The sequence below is a fragment of the Leptonotus elevatus genome, chromosome 2, assembly GCF_054856555.1.
Source record: "Leptonotus elevatus isolate MCC_2025b chromosome 2, RoL_Lele_1.0, whole genome shotgun sequence".
Classification (NCBI taxonomy): Eukaryota; Metazoa; Chordata; class Actinopteri; order Syngnathiformes; family Syngnathidae; genus Leptonotus; species Leptonotus elevatus.
The window spans coordinates 42017196-42034853 of NC_141240.1; the positions used below are offsets into that span (position 1 = coordinate 42017196).

At 46.5% G+C, this 17658-nt stretch overlaps 3 protein-coding genes across 4 annotated transcripts; all 3 read left to right on the top strand.

The window, feature by feature from the left end:
- Positions 1–993: 993 nt before the first annotated feature.
- On the top strand, positions 994–5067 carry LOC147180088 (ly6/PLAUR domain-containing protein 1-like). Of its 2 annotated transcripts, none has more exons than XM_086067524.1 (3): positions 994–1177; positions 2508–2642; positions 4381–5067. In XM_086067524.1, exons 1-3 carry the CDS (start codon positions 1129–1131, stop codon positions 4632–4634), a joined length of 438 nt encoding a protein of 145 aa, XP_085923650.1. In that variant the 5' UTR covers positions 994–1128; the 3' UTR covers positions 4635–5067. The 2 variants fall into 2 exon arrangements, with proteins under 2 accessions (XP_085923650.1, XP_085923651.1); XM_086067525.1 differs by lacking the exon at positions 994–1177 and adding an exon at positions 2267–2420.
- Positions 5068–6862: 1795 nt separating this feature from the next.
- On the top strand, positions 6863–12307 carry LOC147180089 (actin-related protein 3). The gene is made up of 12 exons (XM_086069282.1): positions 6863–7068; positions 7433–7488; positions 8108–8232; positions 8318–8428; positions 9418–9513; positions 10230–10337; positions 10410–10553; positions 10705–10878; positions 10949–11041; positions 11111–11236; positions 11384–11467; positions 11539–12307. Exons 1-12 carry the CDS (start codon positions 7025–7027, stop codon positions 11632–11634), a joined length of 1257 nt encoding a protein of 418 aa, XP_085925408.1. The 5' UTR covers positions 6863–7024; the 3' UTR covers positions 11635–12307.
- A 126-nt stretch (positions 12308–12433) lies between these two features.
- LOC147180090 (transmembrane protein 182-like) lies at positions 12434–15754 on the top strand. Its single transcript, XM_086069284.1, has 5 exons — positions 12434–12854; positions 13187–13283; positions 13391–13513; positions 13581–13718; positions 14785–15754. The coding sequence occupies exons 1-5, from the start codon at positions 12693–12695 to the stop codon at positions 15039–15041; spliced, it is 777 nt and encodes a 258-aa protein (XP_085925410.1). The 5' UTR covers positions 12434–12692; the 3' UTR covers positions 15042–15754.
- Positions 15755–17658: the final 1904 nt, after the last annotated feature.

A 17658-nucleotide genomic window follows, 5' to 3' on the forward strand; every position in this document is an offset into this window, starting at 1 on the left:
GCCTTGTGGTGAGGAAAATGACACGTTCACAAGCCCACAAATGTGCCATTATGTTGCAAGTTACAGTATTCGGAACTTGCTCGTTTGCTGACCCGTGGACAGCCAGCGAGCCATTTATGTTTCTCGAACGTCCCGGCTTGACGGAATTCTTCCCCGTTTACTTCAGGAGTAGGACCAGCACTTGAAGGTCTCGTCTTCTTTTCCTCAAAAGTTCTCTGGGAAAACGGCACTCATTGTGTCTCGGCGATGAACTGAACCACGGACTGTTTACCGCAGAACGAGTCAAGTGAGCCAATTACGCGCATGCGCGATGTCAGATAAGCTGCTTTACTGCCAGCTTTTTTTGCCATTCAAAAGGCGCACGCGCAAAAACATCCTCTCGGAAATAACACAACTCCATTTCACATTGCGCCAAACAAGCTGGCGGCTTTTCAGCTCTCCGCGAGGAAAACAATTACACAGGAAATTAAGACCAAAACAGTAGAAGTAAGGTATTGTATAATATAGGACACGTGATTTTATTGAAGGGCTTTAATAGCTTATTGTGACTGAATTATACTATACCATATCTTTGCTCATCTCGATATGCAAGCAACGTACTGTGAACGTTGGGACAATTAAATGGCCAGAGGAAGAATACATGTTAGTCCACCTGTTGCCATGAACTCATTGCTTTGTGTTCATATGAACATGGTCAGAATTTAGGAGTCGTATTCTTTTCACCACTTCCATCCACCGTTTTTTTTGTGAATAGCCCCAAGCAAATGGCTCCAGGGCCCTAGTTTGGACACCAGCGCTCTCGGATCACGGATGCTGACAAACTGAGAAACCTGCTCGTAACTCAAGCGGCGCCAGTTTAGCCGTCCGTCCCAACCTTGAAGCCAAGCGGCGAAAAGTGGCCGCGCACGCCTGCGCGATGCGCGCCTCCGTCACGTGGTTCTCGAGAAGGTCCTGCGCTCACGGCGCGCGTGCAGTGGCGGCCAAGATCCTCAACGAGCGCGGAGGATGCGGACGAGCGCGAGCGCGAGCGCGTGTGCGAGCGTGTGCGTGCGCGCTTGATCTGTGGCGCTTAGTCGCGCTTTCAGCCTTCTGAGCAACTTTGTCCCATCGGATGCTCTCCCGCGAGACATGCGTCTGCTCCTGTTGGCGACTCTTTTTGGAGTCGTGGCTCACGCAGGTAGGCGCAACCGAACCCTTCCGTCGGGCGTGTTGATTTCCCATTTCAATGTGCGCGCGCCAGATGTCTTCTCCATTCTAAACTAATAACTCTCGATACTTTCATCTTGATTCTCACGTTTGAGGAGCGCCGGTTGAGAAATGTTGAACGCGCGCAGCTGCGTGTGTCATTCATTTGGCACGACTTCTGTGCAAAGTCGGAATGGCTGCAGGTGCACACATCTGGCAAAGGAGCATTATGCATTACGCGTGACGCATTTATTTGGACTCTTTGATTTATACATGCAGTCAGAATAATAGCAGGCTATTTAACAAACAACAAAAACCTACTGTTGTTCTTTTCATTCTACTGGATGAATGCAGTGCAAGGAAGTCGACATGAAATGTTCTCTTCAGTCTGAATGCTTCCTTCTGACTAATAGAATTTGCTATTTGCTGATGCCGATAAGCTGCCTTTCGGCTCCCGGCGTGGCAGAGTCCCTCTGAAATAATAAGATGCCGCTTGCATCCGCAATCGGATCCCATCTGAGCGATGGAGCCGCTCACTGGCTGTTTCGTTGTTGTGTTTATCAGTGGCAAACTTGGCAGACGAATGACTTCCACCGTTCCCATAATTACACCAATGAGCAGATGTGCTGCGTTCGGCTTGATTGAGTGCCGCGTCAATGATCGGTTCCCATTAGAGGAAGTCATTGCAGTTGATAGTCTCAGGGTTCGCTGACGTTGTTATGCATTGGTGTGCTTTTGCCACTCGGCACTATGTGGCAAAGCAAGCGCTCGGGTTTCAGTGGGGCTTTTAGTCGAGCAAACAAGTCGCTTTACAAGCAGCCAGTAAAATGTCTCCCTTTGCAAGGTGGCGCGGTGGCGCGGTGGCGCGGTGGCGCTTGCACTTCCCTCCGGCACTGCATCACACTCCTTCTGTTTACGTTGTAAATGAAACTTTACCGACCTTACCGAAGCCGCTTGTTAAAAATACCGCCGGTGGGATTTGACGGCCTCCCCTCACTTCACGAACACCGCCATCATTATGTGCTCAGCGTGCTTTATACAAACCCTCAGCCGCCCTCCGGCTCCAGGTGATGTCACGCTAGCAGTGCGGCAGAGGGAAGACTTCATTAGTTTTGTTTGGACACGGCGCCAATAGCCGTATCTTACGTTTGGCCTTTGTGGACTTTGAAAACTGCAAGTGAGGGCGTTTGAGCGTGAAACAAGGAGGCGGTCGTGAGCTGTGCTCAAACGAAAAGGTGACCCGAGCTCGGACATGACCGCGTCAAATTCCAGATTGCCGCGTGACTCCTTGTCTTTTGTTTCCGCGTCTTTTCCCTTCGCAGGAGACGCCCTTCAGATCCAGTGTTACCAGTGCGAGGAGATGAAGCACAACGACTGCTCAACGCCCGAGTACGTCGTCAATTGCACCGTCAACGTGCAGGACATGTGCCAGAAGGAGGTGCTCGTCAAACCCGATGGTGAGCGACACCCTGTTGGCAAATCAACAACGCTGCGCATCGTATTTGCCGCTCAGTATGAAGAGTTGTTTTTTCCCCACTCAAGTTGACGTGGATGAAAACGTCCTCTGTCCGCGGCGAAGGCGACTGAACTGTCGCAAGGTGTGCACGGGTTCTGCTACTAGTTTTCACAAGTGGCTGGCAAATTTGAAATTGCAATCAAAAATGCATGTCCATGTTCTCTTTCATTTTTCATAGCAAAAAAAGACTTTTCAGGCTAGCTGTTAAGTTTGACCTTAATACTGCATATTTATCATTTCATGTGTGCCTTTGGAATATCGGAGAGTCTCTGTTGCTGAAAAATGCGAGTGCTGTCAATGAATGAGGCTGTGAGGCCAACAGCCTCTCAAATTCCTTTCCTCAAAGTCTCCTTTCTTCTTTTTGAATTTTGAAGCGACATTGGCCAGGGCCATCCGGTTTTTTCCATTGACAATTTTGTTATGTTGTGATTGAATAAAATAATATACGTGGGCCTGTGATGTTTTTTTCCCTTCCTGATAAGATCGCCAGGTGTGCAGCCACACCCGTCGCCATGGGCGGGCCATGGGCGGGCCATGGGCGGGCCATGGGCGGGCCATGGGCGGGCCATGGGCGGGCCATACGGGTCCGTGCCCGCCGACCAAGATAATTGTGCCGCCCCACCCATTTGAGGCATGGATCCCTAAAAATAATGTTGTATTAGAATTATGATCATATTTTTCATAGTAGCTAATTTTGTGTTTCCAAATAGTAATGTTGAGTTATTTATCACTAAGACATTAAAATATGAAGTGGTGTGATTTTGTTTGATCTGCAACAGCCATCGCGGCCTTACTGAAAATAACGTTAGTTCGGCTGGCTGACAAATACGGCAATGTTGGCGAGCGACAGCCATGAACATTTTTCAAATGAAGCTGCAAGGTTTTTGTTTTGTTTGGTATTGTGTACTGTGGTAAGTCGTTCCGAGGACGCTGGCGCACGTGCCCAGCGAACGGCAAGCGAGGAGGGACATGCGACATTCGTGTCGGCAACTAACGAGCGACTTGAAAAAAGAAACCACAGATGGTTTGGGCATCGAAAATGAGGTTGGACTTTGCTTTCCTTTCTCTTTTTCATTCTGCTGCCGACACCGTTCAAACAGGTGGCCCGTTCGAAGCGATATGTCAGCGCGTCCGCCATATTGGATGTGGCAATTGTATTTGCCATTATATTTGCAAATAGTCGGTCAGATTGCGTTAGAATGGGATAATACAATCAAATGTCATGGTTCCTTATGAATCCAGGAGAAAGAGAACGAGGCATCTTTACAAATAGCTTCACTTTGCCTCATCCAATATGGCTGCGCCGTCGACGTACTCATGACGGCGTTGCCGTACTGTAAAAGCTGTCTATGAGAAAACTTGTCATGCTGCGTGAATGTATCCAAATATATGGGGCACGTTAATGCTGTCTGCGGGGCATTCATAATAAATGCATTTCCTTAAGCCTGGGCTCTGGCGACGGGTCTGCGTGCAGCGGGGCCGATGACCAAGTAAAGCAAGAAATAAAGCACCAAAACAATGATTGCCTTTGATTTGAAGGCAGGGTTTAGTTTTGCTGTCATTTTGGCTCCACAGGGTGACAAAAGTGAGAAATGAAATGTCCGATTGACGCTCGTCAAGAGGCCTGGTCCGACTCCAGAAGGAGCAAACAAATGATCCAACTTGTCCCCCCTTCGCAGGGATTCATTATCGGAAGTCGTGTGCGTCGTCGGCGGCGTGCCTCATCGCCTCCTCGGGCTACCAGCAGTTCTGCACCGGCAGGCTGAACTCGGTCTGCATTTCCTGCTGCAACACGGCGCTCTGCAACGGGCCCAAGAGGAAGCGGCCCCTTTCCTCCGCGGCGACGCCGGGCCCGCAGATGAGCGCCAGCCTGGCTCTCCTTCTGCCGCTTCTTTCTCTGTGGCATCGCCCGCACGCCGCTTCGTTCATCTGAACCGTGGGATTGTGCAGGCGCGGGATGCTTGTGATGCGAGCTCGCTGATGCACGCGTCCACAAAGAAAATCAGCAACCCTGCCGGTCCCACTGGGAGTCTCGGCGGACACGCCTTCTCAATCATCTTCTGTTGTGGGCACCGGAGAACGCCACATTTTTGCCAGGTGGACTTTGGCTGCTGCTGTAAATTGTATGAATTTTGTGTACTCGCAGAGTAAATGCTTACTTACTCATTCCAACCCGGTCCAAGAGGCAAACCTGAAGAGATTTAGGCAAACACAAGGACGACCATGAGCACAATTCAGCTCTCACTTGAGAGCTGCTTCAGGTTGTAATTCATGTTTGGAATGAGGTCAAGATTAAATAGCCACTTTGGTGCATTATCCAATATTTGTTCATTCACAATAAATGACGCTTTGGCGCTTGCATGGGATTTTTTCTTCTTCTTCGGTCGTGTCTTTATTTGGTTTGATGCTTCTGTGTTAAAACGTTATCGCTTTGTTCCGATTGGTCTTCTGTGAAGAGTGAAACTATTCTTCTGATATGAGTTGGCGATAAAATTTGTGTTGACACAGTAAGGAGTGTTTTTTTTTTTTCCAATGACATTTGCACTCACGTGATTTTTCAAGGAGGTCGTGCATTCTGGACAGTTCTGCATTTACTGTAAGTGCTCGCTTAACTCAGTCTGCGTAGCTTCACTGAGGAGGAGGAAAAAGTAAGTACTAATTGAATCTAGCCCCACAAAAATATGTTTCGATCACCCGATTGTCCTCCTCGCCGAGTACTTAATTAAGCGTGTTTTTGTGGTGTCGGGCAGCCATGACGTTTCGTGATCAGCTCAAGAGGGTGAAGAGAACGTAAACATAAATCATTAAGCATTTTTGAACAATGAGAGACGGTTACATACAAACAGTTGTGCAGCTCTACTGACTGCTGCCTCAAATGGACTCTGTTAAGGCCGAGCACAGAGGAGGAGGTCATCATAGGCTATCGGGCCGGGGTTAAAGGGCAGCAAAAGCAGCACATGCATTGTTAAAAATAATACGAGTACGGTGAAACTAAAGCCTGGCTCCAATGATGTGCACACAAATCAGAGTTCTGGCAGAAATACGCATCATCTGAACTCAGAACTGTTTGTACGAAGCCGTGCAATGAGTCGGTCATCTCGATTCCTTAACAACTATCGGAAATAGCTCCTCGATTGAACACTGGTCCTAAATCTACCGGCCAGGCCGTTTTAAAAGCGACTTAATCGTTACGACTTGCAATAAAACGGAAGCAAACAGTAAAATGGCAGCAAAGTAAAGGCATCTCATGGAGGGATAACGAATAGGGGGATGTAGGAAAGCAGTAGACGAATGTGAAATATATTGTCCCTCGCCAAAATGGCTAGCATTACAAACGACTCTCACGATTCCCAACAGGACTGGAGTGCACACAGAAATGAATGCATGAAGAAAAACAAGCTATTAGGCTGCCCTCTAGTGTTTTCCTCCCCTTCGTGATCAAACTCTTCGGCGTGAGGGAGCCCTATTCATATGACTTGGAAATACATTGTGGCCGCAATTTTGACATCAGACCAAAATGGGCGTGGCTCTCAACTTCATCTATACCAAAATAATCAATGGAAGGATGGATAATAGCAAAATATCAAATTTTATATCATCACTGCCGAGTGTAGACATATTTTAAATACTCTATATCTGCACTGCAGTGATTTGGATAAATGAATCATCATCACCATTAATAATATTATTGCTAATTTACAGAATAAAACAATTAATATTAGTTATGATCATTAGTGTACAGTACTTTAAAATATCAATTATTTATTATGTTTTGAAACCCCTCAAATTCCAATTATGTTTGCAGATTGGTAAAATAAAAATAAAAGTCATCATTATTTTTCAACAAAGGGTATTTCCCATTTTATTTGATATTGTTAAGTGTTCTCCATGGTCAGCAGAAAGTTATATCCGCTTTTTAAAATCAATAATTGTGTCATTTGGTTTGCTCTGGAGCGCAGTAAGCAGTGGCGGTCAAATGTCAAGTATTGAGACCCATATTCACATTTTGCATTTACACAACTAAAAGGCCCAAAAGGCCCAAAACCGGGTCCCAAATAAACGAGTCTTTCCAAAGGCCCGGGTCGTTGAACGAAAGCTGCTGCTGCACTAGCCGATGCCATACACTGGGAGTCGCTGTTTCACCTTTCATTGTGCATGCAGGCAAATATCTGAGCGAGAACCCGGAAGCGCTCATCCATCAACCGTGGCTGCCGCTGCGTTCATTGTGGTTGCGGGGACTTGACATCATCTGCGATCGGCACATCCGTCCATATCGGACGCTTGGGATATTGACCTTGCTTTTGGCTCGAAGGTCGAGAGAGCATGGCTGGTCGAATGCCGGCTTGCGTTGTCGACTGTGGCACAGGGTACGTGCGGAACATGCTAGCGCCATTTAGCTGCCGTTTGCGGTTAGCCTACATGTCCATTTCCAGGCTAACGCCCTTTCTCGTGCCTGTACCGCTTTTCTCTTTACGTCTCCCTATCGTCACCATTTGCAATCATTTTAAGCGGAGAGACGGCCAGTTCTAAATTGCCCAGGCTTGCCCTGTTTGATAGCACTGCTTTTTAAAACGCCTTTCTTTCGCTAGCTACTGAAGCTATTGCTACTTCCTGGTTCCTTTCCCCACACAAACCACGACGTCAACAAGATTTTTTTTGCTGTAGCGACCCGAATTTTCCAAGAAATGCTGATGCGTGCTGACTGACTGACTGACTCTCCACCCCGTGTAGGTACACAAAGCTGGGTTATGCTGGAAACACGGAACCCCAGTTCATCATACCGTCATGTAAGTAATGAGGTGAAAGATGTGCACTTTAATGGCGTGATTACGTGAAGAATTTGGTAAGGCACGTGAATTTGAACAAACGAGGCAAATCCATAGAGCTGAACATGAATTTCAAACAAAAGGAAAGTCAAGATTAAAAAAAAGGATAAAAGCAGGAGAGGAATAATATAATGATGAAACGCACACAAAAAAAACACAAAATAAAATACCAAAATGATGAAATCATATTTTCGATTTGTAAAAAACAAAAAAAAACTGCAATGAAAAGATTTCAAGCCACGTTTTAAAAGTACCAAACATCTGAGCAGACCTTTTGAGGAAGTTGCTTTCCGCAATTGAGGATTAAACATACACAATACAGTACTGCTACACTTTGTTCACTTCTGGAAACATTCACTCACCTCGAGGCGGAAGTTTCATGGAGAACTCGAGAGCCACTGAGTTTTGCAGGCAAACGGTAAACACGTTATCATCTGTTCACCATGCTCTTATCCGACCTGTAATTGTGAGCTAAATACAATTCATATGTTTGTTTTTGTCATCCCTCATTTGGCTTGAGGTAGGACCTTTTGAACAAGCTTTGTTGTTTTCTTGTCACGCCTCCTTCGTGATTGATCAGGCATTGCGATAAAAGAGTCCGCCAAGGTCGGGGACCAGGCGCAGCGCCGGATGATGAAGGGTGTTGACGATCTGGATTTTTTCATCGGCGACGAAGCCATCGATAAGCCATCGTACGCAACAAAGGTGAGATTGCATTTTGTCGTGCGAAAGCGCTCGGGTTACACACTTCGGCAGAGGATGAACCCTCTTTTCGTTTCCTCCTTCCCAGTGGCCAATCCGACATGGAATAGTGGAAGACTGGGACCTGATGGAGAGGTTCATGGAGCAGGTCATCTTCAAGTATCTGCGGGCAGAACCTGAAGATCATTACTTCCTTTTGGTAAAACATTCTGTATCATCTACCCCAAAGTCGTTGCATTTAGGCAATATTAAAATTGACAGTATTATAACCGTGAGCAAAAACATATTGCAGTATTAAAATGACAGCCCAGAAATGTCCTTTCAAATATATATAAATATCAGCGTCAATAAAAACATGTTTTTCTAGCTCAGCAGACAGCGTGTGATCAGAGAGAGACAGCGTGCGTCATTTCAGGAGGGGCGACCGGGGTGGGGCGAGGCGGGGCCGAGCGGGGCGGTCCAGGCTGGAGGCGACTTCAACACGATGCTATAATGGCGGATGCAACAGAAAGTTTAGGGGCAGCAAGTCAGTTGTGTGGATGCATTTTGGCAACCCCAAAAAAGAAAAGAAGATTCTACGCAATGTAAGGTATTGTGCAGAATCTGCCTCGCCCCCGTTGCTACTTTAGGAGGGAACACTACGACCCTTTATCAGCAATTTAAAACACCACCACCACAAAGCGCTGTATGATGGCGAGAACGCCAGCGACCAGTGTTCAACCTCAAGTGTGTGTAAGCAGAGTCAATGCGCGTGTGCGGGAGAGAGACAGCATGAGCGGGAGGGTGGTAGCGTTAGAGGGAAACGGCGCGTGTGCGGCAGAGAAGTTGAAAATGTGTTGATTGCAAAAATGTCTACCTTGAAGTTACTTGCACTCGCTCATCTTTAAAAGCAGCTAAAGTTGACATGCTGGTTTTCCGAGCAAAACATCTGCCAGCTACTCACAACTATACGGAACAATTTTTATGGCTGAGAGTGCGATACTTATTTTGCTCATGTATTGCTGTTACTGAGTGAATTTAAACGTTTTTTCTTTTCAAGTTTGAACGAGTATAGTAAATCGCAATGGCAACATTTAGTGACAAAATCGCAATGCGATTATTTTCCATAATCGTTCAGGCCTGAGCGCAATGTTATTGATGTACACATTTCTTGTGTGGCAATAATGTGTCGTGCGTCTCGTCCTGCAGACGGAACCTCCATTGAACACACCAGAAAACCGAGAGTACACGGCCGAGATCATGTTTGAGTCTTTCAACGTCCCGGGTCTCTACATCGCTGTTCAGGTACCAAAACCGCACTCGCATCTTCGTTCCTGGATCCTGGTGGTAGGAATGTTGCAATGCCTCGACGGTGACGTTCTAACGAGCGGCATAAACTTGATTGGCAAAAGTCCGGCCTTTCGCTCCTCTACGTTTCACGTTAGCAGTTAGCACGGCTTCTCTATTTCTGTTCTCTGTTTGTCTTGCTTTGTTGCACGTACTTCTCGTCGTCGTCCTTGAGTGACGACGATGATGATTCGTGTCAAACGTGTAGCTTACCTGGCCGCCGTGGAAAAGGAGCAGATCCATCGGAAGTCCGTGTTAGTTGGTATTACCACAATAATGGTAAGGTTAGCTGGTGTGGTGCAAATCCACTAACCGCAGTAGTTCCAGAGCAGCCGGGAAAGACGAGTAACTCTTTGGCGCGGATGTGCCGGCGGCGGGCAGCAGCTCCGCGCTTCGGCGTTTTTGAAGCCGCTTTCACGCTGAGACGTATATATGATGTCATCAAGCGTTATCGCGATTATTGGCAAAGTCCAAATCTCTAGCAAATTGATACTTTCCGCTGCATAAGTGTTTACCTGATTACACTTTAAACACTGATGACAGTTTCAAAGCTCGCACCACAAACACTACATTGCGAATGTCGCTCGGATATTTTTCCAGGTGCCGCTTGGTTCGACGAGCACTGCCCCAGATGGCGTTTCTTTCGGCTAATAATCCGATTGTGCTCTCATCAGGCTGTCCTGGCGCTGGCGGCCTCCTGGACGTCCCGGCAGGTGGGCGAGCGAACGCTGACGGGGACGGTGATCGACAGCGGCGACGGCGTCACGCACGTCATCCCGGTGGTGCGTTGCCGGCCCGGCGGTCCGCGCGCCTCTTCGCACCTTCGATGATTCCGTTTCCTCTTTGCATTCCAGGCCGAAGGCTACGTCATCGGCAGCTGCATCAAGCACATCCCGATCGCGGGGCGGGACATCACGTACTTCATCCAGCAGCTGTTGAGGGAACGAGAAGTGGGAATTCCTCCGGAGCAGTCGCTGGAGACCGCCAAAGCCGTCAAGGTCAGTTGGACTTTTTGCGCATTTGAAGAGCCGTTCATGGGTTTGCGCGCGGTGTCGCCGCCGGGCCGTTCTTTTGGCATCAAGCGACGGGAGAACAAGCTGCACAGCGGCGGCGTTTTGCTGATAATATCACTGGCGTGTGTCGCTTCAGGAGCGCTTCAGCTACGTGTGCCCCGACCTCGTCAAAGAATTTAACAAGTACGACACGGACGGGCCCAAGTGGATCAAGCAGTACACGGGTGTCAACGCCATCAGCAAGAAAGAGTTCCTCATCGACGTGGGCTATGAGCGCTTCCTCGGACCCGAGATCTTCTTCCACCCTGAGGTGCCTTTTCGATCTCCGTTCACTTGCGTGTGCACATTTGCGCCATTTCCAATTGCTCGCTGTCCTGCAGTTTGCCAACCCGGATTTCACGCAGCCCATCTCGGAGGTGGTGGATGAGGTCATCCAGAACTGCCCCATCGACGTCCGCCGGCCACTCTACAAGGTACGCGGGAAGCAAATGCGAGCGGCTGCCGTGCGTCTACCGGCTGTTAATATGTCAAGCGTGCCGCAGAACATCGTGCTCTCCGGAGGCTCCACCATGTTCCGAGACTTTGGACGGCGCATGCAGAGGGATCTCAAGCGGACCGTGGACGCGAGGTTGAAAATCAGCGAGGAACTCAGCGGTGGCAAGTTGAAGGTGAGAAAATACTTTTGAAAAGTTTGAATGGATGACGTCTGCTTCGAAACGCTGCGAATGCACGCTTGGACGGCCATTCAGCAAAATCAAGCGGGTCTATTGGTTGTCATTGCCGGGTTTCATCCATTTTGTTTTCATTTTTGCCAGCCAAAGCCCATTGACGTGCAGGTCATCACGCATCACATGCAGCGCTACGCCGTCTGGTTCGGAGGCTCCATGTTGGCGTCCACTGTGAGTATCGAACTATTTTGCCGGCATGCTTATTTCCTACGCACATTTGAATGTGACTTTGGTTTCGGCAGCCCGAGTTCTACCAAGTGTGCCACACCAAGAAAGACTACGAGGAAATCGGTCCGAGCATCTGCCGCCACAATCCCGTGTTCGGGGTCATGTCTTAGGCCAGGGGAAACCGGTTGGGCAGAGCTGGAGGCGAATTGGAGGAAGCGCACGCGCGGCGCTCTTACGAGCCCGTCCGCGCTCCTCCAAAAGGCCTCCACGTTCGGATTGAGTGACAGCGGACCAATCGAACTGCCGACAACGGTAGCGACGTCCTCCATCAATTAGAAGGGACGGCGAGCAAATCATGTAATCATCGCTGGTAAATATTTAATGAGTGCTCAGAAGGGGTTATAACGTGCTTACTCGACACGAGTCTGCTTGAACACACTTGGGTCAGCTTATCTGTCAGGAGGCGGGACGAAATAAAGGATGAGTCAAGAAATGTGCAATACTGTCCTTCAAAAAAAAGGGGTCGGAATAAGAAAACTCGCTTAAAGTTCTGTGCCAAGATGTTGAAAAAACGAGTGGAAAAGTCGACGAATGAGGGCTTTTCTGATGTTTGACACGATGACAAACGTAAGCGTCCGGCCGTGCTCTGATGCAAAATGGAGTCTTTGGATGAGTCGCCGCCACATCACTCGTTTCAACTTTTTTTTTTCTTCTCTTTGCAAGCCCGTTTTCATGATCAAACGCAACAAAAAGTTGTGGTCTTGTATGAACATGCAGCAGGACTTGTTGAATCCTGCGCTCATTTCTGCCATTCCAATAAAAGCTGAGATGTTTTCAAGCTTTTCTCTCGACTTTCTGCTCATGATGTCATTTGGCCTCCTAAATGGGGACATTTTGTACGCTAACTATTTATTTCTTGTAAACTATTTTTTCTTTTCGGTTTGTGCAAACTGCTGCTCCTCTCTGAAGCCCATTGATCACTAATACAGAAAACATGACGGCAAATTTCCACTGCATCCCTCAAAATTCAGCTTTGGGGCCTCTATTCCAAAAAGAAAAAGAAAAACGGTTAGTCGGGCGCCCGATCCTTATATTTAGTCGTGACATCTGCTCCTCTGCTAATCCTGACACATGACGCAAGTGTTTATTTCCATCCCTCAACTCCCTGTTTGGGGAGGGGGACCTGCAGCCACGCTCCAACCCTGAACACGTGAAGCGGACCGTCAGCATGGCGGAGCGTTGCCGCTTGAGGCCAAATGAGCGCTTGAGCGTCTTTCTCTTCTTCGCTTTGTTCTCCGGCGCGCTGGCGCTTCTGGCCACTCTGTTGTCCTGCGCCACCGACTACTGGCTGCTGGGTTCGATGGAGCTCTGCCATCCACCACACACACAGGTACCGTACAGTGTTACTAACATATATATATATATATATATTATGTTTGTTTTTTGTTCAAAAAAGTGGCCACAATGCCCCGAGCATCTTCCGTACCTGTACTATGACTACTACGAAAATAGTAAATTGCTTTAATATAGAGTTTTTCTACTGTGACACAAAGCGATATATAAACATGGGGTCGTTGTGATGGATTTCAAAATGTCCCGGCGGCCTTGCGCCGTTCCGTTTTGCGTCCCTCGGAGGAAAAAGTTCGGACCCCCCCGCCTTACTGAAATGCTCATGTCTTGCATGATAGTGCTAATAATTAACCAGCGGTGTTCTGACCCAAGGCCGCAGACAACAACATGCTCTTCCACGAGGGCCTGTTCTGGCGATGCTACTTCCCAGCGACATCTCCTAAGTACTCGCTTTGGGATCTTTGGATCTGTAAGATCATGTTGCACTCAGCCGGCACTTTTTTTTGGGGGGGGGGGGGGGGGCTCTGCTTTCACAATAATGCTCACAATCCTGTATATATATTTTTTACTCTTCAGTAAAAGCGCCACACGTCAAAGTGTGCCAGGCGGCGTTCCTCTTCCCATTTCCTGCAAAGGACCGGTTTTGGGCGGAGTCATCGCTCTCCCCTGCGGAAGCCAGCGAGCGTCCCAGCGCCATTGGTGGGACACCTCAGCCTTTGCACTTCCTCACTTGACTCTTCGGTGTACCTCAACGTCCCTTTCTCAGTTTTCAGAACTTTTTGGAGCATCTTCCTCGTCGCGGGTGTGGCCGCTGTGGTCGCTGGCGGGCTTTCTGTTATCTGCACTGCGACGCTCTCCAACCACAAGCTCTACAAAGCGGGCGGAACCCTTTTGCTTTCTGGGGGTAAGTTGACATTTGGCATTTTTGCCCCCAAGCAACACTTGACGCTTGATTGCATGCCAAAAAAGAATCTTTTGACTTGATTCTTCCTCTCACAACTCACGACTGATTTTGCAACCCATCAACGAAATGTTGCAAAATAAAACATCACATCAAAAGTATTAAGCTTTTCAAAGCAATGAAATGTGGAACGGTCTCTCGTTGAACTGTCACTATAACAAAAGATACGATTTAACCCCAAAAAAACAAGAGCGTTTTGATCTCAAGTTGAATTCATTCATTAAACAAACCTAAAAGGAAAATTTCAAGCAATCTTCACTTTAACTGTTCACTCACAAAATACGACCAGGTTTTTTCTTAATACAAGAGCAGCAGAAGTTTACAAATGACAACAGACTGAAAATATGACAACGATGGCAAATGCCTTCCCTACCTTTAAAACATTTCCTGACAACAATAGTCATATCAATGCCGTAGGCAAAATTAATTACAAGATGGTAATAGCACAAAGTATGCAAAATGGGCAGGAAAAAGTCGGGGTCTGTTTCTTTACAAACTGCCGTCCCTTCATATCAGATCAATGTAAGTGACTTGGTCATATTAGACTATATGGTCAATTAGAGCCGTCCATTTCAGGTGGTCTAAAAAAAGAACTATCCACATGGAAATGCATTTCAAGTACTAAAACAATAGATGGCGCTATAGTCCAGAACTTCATACATTTGAAGGAAGTCATTTCTAAAAAAACAAAAACAGCACTAATCAAAATGAAGAGGAACCATTGGTAGGAGATGAGGTTGACGGTGGAATATCACTGGTGGACAAAACAAGAAGAAAAGCCATAACGAGCTCGCCGTGATGTCACACGAAGAAGAAAAGCAAAACAGCAACTAAAACACAGTTTAAGCCCACTAATGTGCAAAATCATAAGAATTTTGAAAACTTTTGTTTTTTTGAAGCAGTTTTCAATGACTGAAAGCATTTTTGTCTTAAGGTCAAATGTTGCACGAGGTCACGTTGATGTGGAAGTTGGCCCCGTAAAAGTACGAGTGTCACATCTGTCCGGCAGGTGTGTGCCTGCTCGCCGTGGTGCTCATGTACCTGATTTGGGTGCAAGCGTTGGACACGCTGGAGGACTTTGGCCAAAGTCAGCGAGCGAGCGGCTGCGCATCCTTCCGGCTCAGCGTCCAGCACGGAGCGTCCTTCTTGCTGGCTCCCGTGGCCTCCTTCTTTAGTCTGCTGTCCGGCCTGCTCTTCCTCGCCATTGCGCCGAGCGCCCGCTCTTTAACGCCGTCACATCCGCCAGATGTCCCAAATGACCTGTGACCTGTGACCTGTGACGGGCAAATCTCTATTCGAGCTTGTCGTCGTGTGACTCAAAGAGACGCGCTGTACAATGTTTCCCCATTTGAGGGCAAAAGGTCAGTCAAGGGCGGTCCATTTGAAACCTCTTCTTTTTCCACGCACGCGTCGTTTGTTCAATTGGTCAATTTGGTTTCTGACCAAAAACCTGATTAAATGTGATGGCAAGTTCACGGAGACTGTTTCAAGCCCCCCCGTCCCCGCCGCCCCACAAAAATGCACATTGTACCTGTAACACATGACCGTTAGTTTCAACACCCGCCATGACCCTTGAACCTTGTCGATGGACTCAGGATCGTGCAGGACCATCTTTGATGGCGTTTGACATCTTGGAAAATGACGAGGCTTAACGGTGAGTTGCATATTTTTGTGCGTTTGCGATTTGTTTGACTTAAGCGCTCGCTGATGCTTTGTTGCCGATTGTTTCAATCTCCGGGATTCGAACCTTGTAAATTGAAATTGGACCGTTAATGAGGTTTCAAATTTTTGATTGAAAAATAACTGAAACTAACATAAAAAAAACATTTCTGTTAATGAAATAAATTGAAAACCAGTGTGCTATTTTCTTACATGATAACTCATTAAAACTAGATTTAATGTTTTATAAAACTAAGTATAATTATAGTGAAATGTCCTTTATTTTCATCTGTCAATTAATTTCATACACTGGCTTTCAGGGTTTGTTTTAAATACAGTATATTTATTTCAGTATGACTGCATGGCTCTTTGGTAATTATAGTTGACTTCATTATTCAATAATTAGTGAGCTTTTAAAAACAAAACTAAAAATCTTGCCACTTATAAAATAAAACGAATAAACTCAATAAAAGAAACGAATGGCTAGAAAAAGGCTCTAAAACTAATTAAAATGAACTGAATTTAAAAAAAAGAAAAATAATTGAATGATGAAATAAAAACGAGCTATTATGAAATATATAACTATTAACCTGCAGTATACACAGCTTTGTCATGTTTCAAAATAATAAGAATAATTATTGTAATTATTCTTATTATTTAACATTTTCCTTTTTGTTTATTTTGGGTCATTTCATTGCGCGAATCATCAGATTTTAGGCTGATGTTGAGTCATTTTTGAGTTTGACCCCCAAAGTATGCAACCAAATGACACGTCTTAGCCGCGTTGCATTTAAAATCAAACATGCTCACGACCTCACGTCGCCAAATGTGTCATCGAGTATCAAATGAACAAGAGGATCCTTTTGACCTCCATCAGTGAATATATAATTGGAATACTTAATTTGTAGTTTAGATCTTCTTCTTTTTCTTTTTCTTTTTTTAATCTAATGAATCGAGCCACTCTTCCTTCATTATAATTGATCAATTAGATCGGACAGAAGTGCTGAAAAGAGGAGTGTCGAGTTTGAATGTGTGCACGATCCGGAATGAGGAATGAGGAATGATGCTTGGGTCACAGGGATGGACATAATAAATGAGACTGTCACAATACATTTCCTGACATGAAGGCTACTTCGTGCCGCGGCCGCTAGGGAGCAGTGTTGCCTCGTCATAATCTCTGCTCATAACGTTTCTTCTCGTCGTCCTCAATTTACGAGCGCCTTCAGAACACGAAACTCGGAAGGCCGTACATAAGTGACAATTATTCTCCCCCCCAGCTCGACTATCCCATTTGGTGTAATTAGGTTAAAGAAATGAGTGTGAAGTCGATTATTAAGAAAAGGCAAGTATAAAGCATTGTGATGTGTTTGGGATAGTTACGAGAATGTCGAGACTTTCACTTTTGCTTGTAATCTGGGAATTAGGTGAATGTCATTTCTTCATTTCACCTGAGCGCACGCACGCACGCACGGACAGACAGTCATAAAGAATTGAATACCTGCAATTTGTTGAGTGGTCTATTAATAATGTCTATACAACAACATAGCTGAATTTATTTTGAAAATCCAAAGCAATGCACTGTAAGAAAATGTTACATGGATACTGTTCGTTCCAGAAAAACACCCAAAATAGTGTCATGTGTATTTTTAAGCACTTCATAATATCGTACTTACTACTTTGCATCATCAATTGAATGCACTCCTTCTGGTTTACCCGCCTTGGCCACCTGGGGGCAGTAGAGTACAAGACAGACAGACGGACAGACAGACGTGTGTGTTCGGATCAACATTCTGAAGAGTCGCGTTGCTGCACTGCTTGTTTTCGATCCGCAGTTGAAACCACAACAGGATGCTCGTTAGTCAAATTAGCAAAGTGTGGCTAATCTGCGATTCTTTCTTCTTTGTTTTATGTTTGCGAGTCGAGTCGAGTTCACTTTGCCTGCCGCTATGCAGAACTCCTGTTTCAAGTTTGAGATTTCAAGTTACAAACAAACAAACCAAAAATCGGTCGAATGGTCGCTTGTAAATCCCGTCGCTCGTGCGTACTTTCAGGTGCCGATGACTTTCGCGTGAGTTTGTTATGATTCGTGTCTATCATGCTTGGGTTTGTTGTTGTTGTCTTTGTGTCCTGTTGTGCTCGTTAGGTTGAGTTTGCACCTGCGCTCGTCAGCGTGTTCCCTCACCTGGCCCAGCCACGTGTGTCTCGTCCAGGTGTCTCTCGTCTT